The 7,229-nt window shown below is 41.5% G+C and overlaps 1 protein-coding gene across 3 annotated transcripts in view; it reads right to left on the bottom strand.

Annotated features, from left to right (window-relative positions):
* Positions 1-7,229, bottom strand: part of kiaa1549la (KIAA1549-like a) — a 138,392-nt gene that overhangs the window by 21,450 nt on the left and 109,713 nt on the right. For all 3 annotated transcript variants that reach the window (XM_085780071.1, XM_085780070.1, XM_085780072.1), the window contains one exon: positions 627-751. In XM_085780071.1, coding sequence (XP_085636197.1) covers positions 627-751 — 125 coding nt within the window. The remainder of the gene's footprint in view (positions 1-626; positions 752-7,229) is intronic.

Here is a 7,229-nt window from a genome sequence, read left to right as displayed (position 1 = left end):
AAAGCACCACTTTAACAAATTATTATTTTTAATATCTACAGTATAGTATTTCAACCATTCATCCATCACTTTTATCAAACCATGACTTTTAGCTAATTTAACATTTTATCCGCCGCTATAACAATTTTATATCCAATACTTTTAGATTGCTCATCTCTTTAGATATCTCTGATGGCTTGATTACAGGCATTCACAGTCAAATCAAGTCGTTACCCTGGTGTAACAGCTGATTCAATGTGTGTGATATACTGTATACATATTTATTTAATAATAATTTCATTTTCTTCTGAATTATTCTGACCCTCTGGCAACAGCAGAGGTTCATCCTGTCTGGACTCACTTAATGTGAAGCATCAACATTTTTCCAAATATAAACATGAACCAGAGAAAACGACTGAAAAATATCTGCCAAAGTGCGACGACCAAGCGCCTCCACACACTATATGTTAGTGTGCGTGTGACTCATGATGATGACGACGATGTTCCAGTTTCTGCTCGGCCCTGTACTGTCAACACTGCAGACTCACCTCACAGCTGAGTGTGACAAAGCCTCGAAGGTGTGTGTGTGTGTATACATATATATTTATATACAGGATGTGTGTGTGTGTGTGTGTGTGTAGATTCACCTCCCCGTTGAGGACCACCGAGTCTTGGCTGTGTGAGGAGGAGGAGGGGTAGGAGTAGGTTGGCTGGGCCGTCATGGGTTTGATGGTGATGAGTCGCAGAGAGCCTGAATGGTCATCGTACGGGTCTGAGAAGAAGAAGAAGAAGACAGATCAGTAACAGCCGATCATCAGCATCGTGATTGTCCTCTGTAAACTTGCTGATAGAGAATCAAACAAGAGGATCAATACTTGTACTTCTGAGTGTCATTGAGAACAATAGGCTGTAGTCTGGAGCCAGGACGCCCGGCTACATCCAAAGCTAACAACAAATACGTCTGAAGCTCACTTAATAACAGATCATACCTCGTTTGTTTGGTCTGTACAAAGACCGACGTGTAACAACAACGATGACAACAAGTCATGGCTTTACACAGTGGTTGTGTGCAGACTAGAGCCAGACAAGCTGTTTCTGTCTTGATATGAGTCTTTATGCTAAGCCAAGCTGGCCCACACTCCTATATGAACAGACTGCTGCATCAGTTTTCTCATCTAGAGAGAGCGTCACATGTCCCTGGTTATTTTTGTTTTACCAAATGTGAAGAGAAGATGATTGTTAAACTGTTGTTTTGCTGGAAATTGAGATTTTAATTGAGTTTATTAAAGGGGACATATTATGGAAATATCACTTTTTGAAGGCTCTTAAACATATATTTGGGTGTTTGTCTTGGCTTCTGGCCCCCGAATTGTGAGAATTGACAAAAAAAATCTGTAATTTTCAGACTCCTGAGGTCGAAATCCATGTGGTTTTATGAGCTGTTCCCTCAGTTGTCTTCCAGTGATGTCATTAGCTTTCGAATTTGCATAATACCATCAGTGGAGGGGGCGGGGCCTGGTGAGCTCATTTGCATTTAAAGGGACAGGCACTGAAACCAGCCGTTCTGAACAGAGCTGTTTTGAGCGGACGAAAAGAGCTGTGATGTTTGATCCTTGGGGTATTTTGACTGAAGCATGTCACAGAAATGTCTTTAAGACACCTGGGAACTATTCTAATTTGTGGAAAAGGGGCATAATATGTCTCCTTTAAACAATGATGGCTGTTTGGTTAATAATTTTCAGTGGATAGCAAATCGCTACTGCTACACAAGCTGTACACTGACGACTCTAAAGTTAAGTTAAGTTAAAATTTGTGGAAAAGGGGCATGATATGTCTCCTTTAATAGCTGGTGTTGCCACTTGTGTAGGAAATATTAAACACTTGAAAACGTTTTCAGGGTTTTAAATTGTAACTGAAGATCTGTATCTTTATAATCAGAGTGTATCTGTGTGTGTTTGTGTGTATCTGTGTGTGTGACGTAACAGGCTTTCATGTCGTGATGTGTCCTGTTATTTCCATCGCTCTGTCATACACCGTCTCCATTTGTCTCTATTGTGAAGGTTTACCAGTTGTCATGGCAACACTCAAGATCTACCTTAGAGCAATCACACGTTAATAAGAATATTTTCCTTTCCCTTCGTTGTCGACCCTCCCTCCTCACCCCCTGCATCAGAAAACATCAGCTGTATATAAGTATGTATGTAAGTGGCGTGTGTGTGTCCTCCGCTGCTCCTCTCTCTGCGTGTGTGTGCGTGTTATTGCAGTGGAGCAGCAGATGGACAGTGTTGTGTTGCGCTGGCTCCTCTGTGAGTCACTGCCTGACTGACATCATATGGCAGACTGCTTCATTGTAGGGCTACAACAGTCTGCCATTAACTCTGCTCCGAACCCACGCTGTCACCATTCATCCTGTGCCACCGCCGCCGCCACAGCTCCAGCTCCAGCTCCAGCTTTATTTGTCTCTACTGCTGCTGCTGCTGCTGCTGCCGCCCCATCACAGTGTGACAGTTAAGGTCAGGACAGAGCGCCGTCACGAGCGGCGGAGGCTGTGAACCAGATTGGAAACCACGACAGCGCATGTAGATAACATGCACTCCTGTCCTGAACGCCGCCTGCTGCTGCTGCTGCTGCTGCTGCTGCTGGCGCCCGCGAGAGATCACAACAGATGTCCGACACCGGCCTTTGTGTCTTTCACGAACATGCACAGTGTTTTCCTGAGCTGGCGACCGACTGATTACAAATCCTAATTGTGTAAAATAACTTCATTTTTTACAACCACTGTTACTGACGGCAGGTGTTTTCTACGGTGGCCCTGAGAGCTCAAAACACTGCAACTTAAAGGGATAGTTCAACATTTTGGCAGATTGGCCCATTGCCATAATCCCTATAGTCATAGCAGTAGGTTTGTTACCTTTAACTGTCGGTGCAAGCTAATTTTAGAATGGCGGAGCAGAGCCGTGAGCTGCTCAGAGCTACGCTACGGAGGCGTAAATTCATGCAAAACCGCTGATGTGCGTTGCCGTCAAGGGCAGTTTTTCAGCGAGCAGTCTCTGCATTTGCCTCTAAAACAACTCTGTCTGGTAACGTTCTGTTATTATCTTATAGCGTGGTGAATGCAGGTCACAACTTGTCCACCAGAGCGTTTTGGAGTTGTTGGATTGTGTATTTGATGAGTTTGATGAGGGAAACCAAGAAATCCCATTAGCCTCCGTAGCGTAGCTCTGAGCAGCTCGTGGCTCTGCTCCGCCGTTCTAAAAATAGCTTGCACCGACAAATAAAGGTAACGAACCTACTGCTACGACTATAGGGATTATGGCAATGGGCCAATTTGCCAAAATGTTGAACTATCCCTTTAAGAAAAAGAGACACAAACTATGTATATTCCGTGAATTTAAAGCACTTGTGATTTCTTAAGTAGCTGAGTGTTGAGCTCTCAGGGCCACCGTAGTTTTCTGTTACATGGGAGATAAACACTGTGACTCATTTGACAATCTGCTCGTTGACTGTGACTCTTTACTGCTCTGTGTTTGCAGTCATCTCCTTAATGCCTACAAGTGTGAAAAATAGGTTTTATAGCAGCAGTGAGGCAGCTTTAAGGCGGAGCAACACACACACACACACACACACACACACACATATATAAATCTTACAGATCACAGAGACACCGGCCAACGTCTCTGACCTTTAGCTGGACAGAAAATATTTAAGATTCGGTTTGATCTAAACCCGGACCTTTGTTCAAATGTTAAACACCTGAATGTGAAAACGCGATAAATTATCTAGAATTATAAATCCCAGAGCAGTAACATTTTGATTCAGGTGTCACCCTCTCTATACACTGAGCAGAACAGTATTCCTGCTGCTGTACTTCAGATTAAAAGCAGGTAATGGAGACTAATCCCTCTGATGTAGAAACTCACACCTCACTACCGCAGCGTTAGATGTTCATTAATCCACCACGACGAGAGTTACCAACAGCTTCTATTCTCTTTTATTTGATTTTTTTTTATCACCCTGCAAAATCTGCAGCTGAGTAATGAGATCCAACTTCCGTCTTTTATCACAGCTCTCATCATCACTATTGATCCTGAATCATCTAACAAATACTATATTGGTGGGAAATGGAAAACACTAAATCAAAAAAAAGAAGGTTGAATGTGTTTCTGTCCCCACAGTAGATCAGACTCCTTCATTAGCAGCAGGAAATAGAAAAACCAAAAACACTGAACGTCATTAAGCAGAAACACAGCGACAATTAAAGAAATTCACCGTGCATCAAAGAACTACCTGAACTGCCCTCATCTACCCACACACTAACTTCACTTCACTTAACTACCTCTAACTTATTCTCATCATGCACCACAGCTCTCCTTACATAACAGACGCTGTTGTTAAAAACACACTAATAAACAAACAGGCTGCAGATTGAGTCCTGTAGAACAAGGACGTCGTGACTTTTGAAGTTGAAAGCGTTGAATAATGAGTTCGTCCCTGCAGGTTTGTCAGGATGTTATGGTGCGAAGGGGCCATCGGTTTGGACGTGAACCACTAGGATTAGACCTACACAGTGATGGGAATAACAGCGTTACTAACGATGCTACTTTTTTCAGTAACGAGTAATCCAAAAAGTTACTGTTTTCCCCGTTATAGCGCCACTACGGACAATAAAATGTGCCATCAGTTGATTCAAGAAGTCCCATCACAAAATAATACACATGTTCAAGTGTACGTTATCTGAAACTAACCAACTAACTCGAGTTGTGAGGTTGGTTAGTTTCAGATAAACGGGAGGTTATGGTTATGGTTTGGGGGGCGAGTCCAAGTAATTTGACATATTTTAGCATTATATAAAAAGGTAACCTAATAGTTTGCCTACTTTTCCTGGTAATTAGCTACTTTAATAAAAGTAGTAATTCAGTTACTAACACAGTTTCTTTTTGGGGAGAATAACTAGTAACTAGAACTAATTACTTTTTAAAAGTAACATGTCCAACAATGAAACTTGAATACGTTTTACTGTACTGTACTGTTTACTTAATAGTTTTACTAAGCCAACTTCTGGATATGACGCAGAGCACAAGGACAACACAATTTCTGGGTCATTTGCATTTAAAGGGACAGGCACTGAAACCAGCCGTTCTGAACAGGGCTATTTTGAGAGGATGAAAAGAGCTGTGATGTTTGATCCTTGCGGTATTTTGACCGGAGCATGTCACAGACATGCCTTTAAGACACCTGGGAACTATTTTAATATGTGGAAAAGGGGCATAATATGTCTCCTTTAACAATAATGGCTGTTTGGTTAAAAATTTTCTTGCAAATCTCTACTGCTACACACGCTGTACACTGACGACTCTTAAGTATATCCAAGTTTCATTTGTATAGTCTTGTCCCATGAGAAGATACTGAGACACTTTTGTGAGATACTGTAGGTTTGTAGTTCCAGCATTCAACACACTGCGTATTTATATTTTTCATTATTTAGCTGTACAGAGTGAACAAAGTGAAGTATGAACAAAGTCAAGCTGCTCCCTCCTGCTCCCAGGCTTCGTGCTAACCTAAGCTCAGATAAGATAAACTAATCAGCTCCTGTTTCCAGCTCCACATTTAGCATCCAGACATGAGACTTGGCATCAATCTTGGCAGGAAGGTGGTTTTCCTTTGTGGGTATTCAAATGTCAGACTGTTCCTGTAACCCAGCGGTGAGATCACCGAGGAGAGAGGATCGAATTTAAGACAACACACTCGTCTCTGTGGCGAACGGTGTGTGTGTGTGGAGGTATCAATGTTTAATAACTGGTGAGTGAACTGAGTGATTGTTTTTGGTTTTGTTTTTAATCTCCTCTGTATTGTAGTTATTCTCCCTCTCTATATTTTGCTTTGTGTTTGTGGATTTATTAATCTTTCATTTTCTTCAAACAGAGCTGCACTGTACAGTCTGTTCTCCTTCCCTCTCTTTTTGTTTTTTTTTATGTGTTTTTTGTTTTTGTGTGTGTGTTTTTTCTGGAAACAGTGCTTGTGTCCATCTCCGGTTCTCTGAGAACAGTAGTGAGAAAATGAAACAATTACTCATCTTCTCCTCATCTCCTCCTCCTCCTCCTCCTCCTCCTCCTCCGGGCGTCCGTTCATTCACTCGCTTGCATAAACACTATAAATCACACAAATTACTGTGAACAGAGGTTTGCTGATGCACGAGAGATTGAAAATCCGGCCGTTCTAGGATGTCACTAAACAGAAGCAGCGCTGCAGTGTCATCAGTGATCAGAGAAACGTAAACCAACTGTGAGTCTGCAGAGCTGCTTATCTGATGGAGAAGAAGGTGCAGAACAGGAAGCGACACCGCAGATAACGGCGAGTGAAGATCAAGGCTTGGACAGATTGTTATCCTAAAATCTGATGAGCGCTCTTCTCATTTCTGTTTTTATTTTGGACGGACGGATGAACATGGAGCAACATCATGGAGCAACATCATGAAACTCCATCGAGCCCTGGATCATTTTCTATATTATCCAAAATGTCAGGGCCTCTGACCTTTTTATTGTTACTTTTATTTATTCTATTTACATCTAATATATATCTTTATACCATAAGAGTTTACTGCCATGCTGTTCCTTGGCTCAGTGACAAATAAGGGTTGGTAAGATGAGCAAATCTCTATTCCCATTTTAATGCATTTTGGGAATACTGAGCAGGACATATCCTAAAAACAACACTTATTTTTTTCTAGATAATGTGTCAAATTATATAAAATTTGATAAGAAACATAGTGTTGCATTGCAAAAGTGAATTACATTAATTCCACATTTGAGTACAGGACTTTTTTTTCTGTATATAGTCAGAAAAAAAAGGATACACCACTTGATATTGGGTTGCATCATGTCACTGACCCACTTATTGTTAAATATGATGAGCCTTCAATACAGTATGCATTTGTCACAGGTGTTTGAACCAAATTTGAGGGATCATTGCGGAAAAACACACACACAAAAAACACGTGTTTATGTTTAACATGAGGAACATCAGTCGATTAATCAGTTATCTGAATTTTTTTTCCTACCTAACATCGGTATCAACATCGGGCCCGACTACACTATTACTAATACTGATGCAGAAACAGTGAGAGACGCTTTGAAAGTTGGAGCCACCATTGAAAATCTAACATTGATGCAGTGGAACCAGAGATAAGATCTGCTTCAGTTCACACTTTCTTCTTCTTCTTCAGTGTTGAAGCCTGATGCGACCTCAGCTGC

Source organism: Trachurus japonicus, chromosome 6 (assembly GCF_045865225.1).
Source record: "Trachurus japonicus isolate A0001 chromosome 6, Traja_1.0".
In the NCBI taxonomy this organism is placed as follows: Eukaryota; Metazoa; Chordata; class Actinopteri; order Carangiformes; family Carangidae; genus Trachurus; species Trachurus japonicus.
The sequence above is the reverse complement of the archived record's forward strand: the minus strand, read 5'-3'. Positions and strand labels throughout refer to the sequence as shown.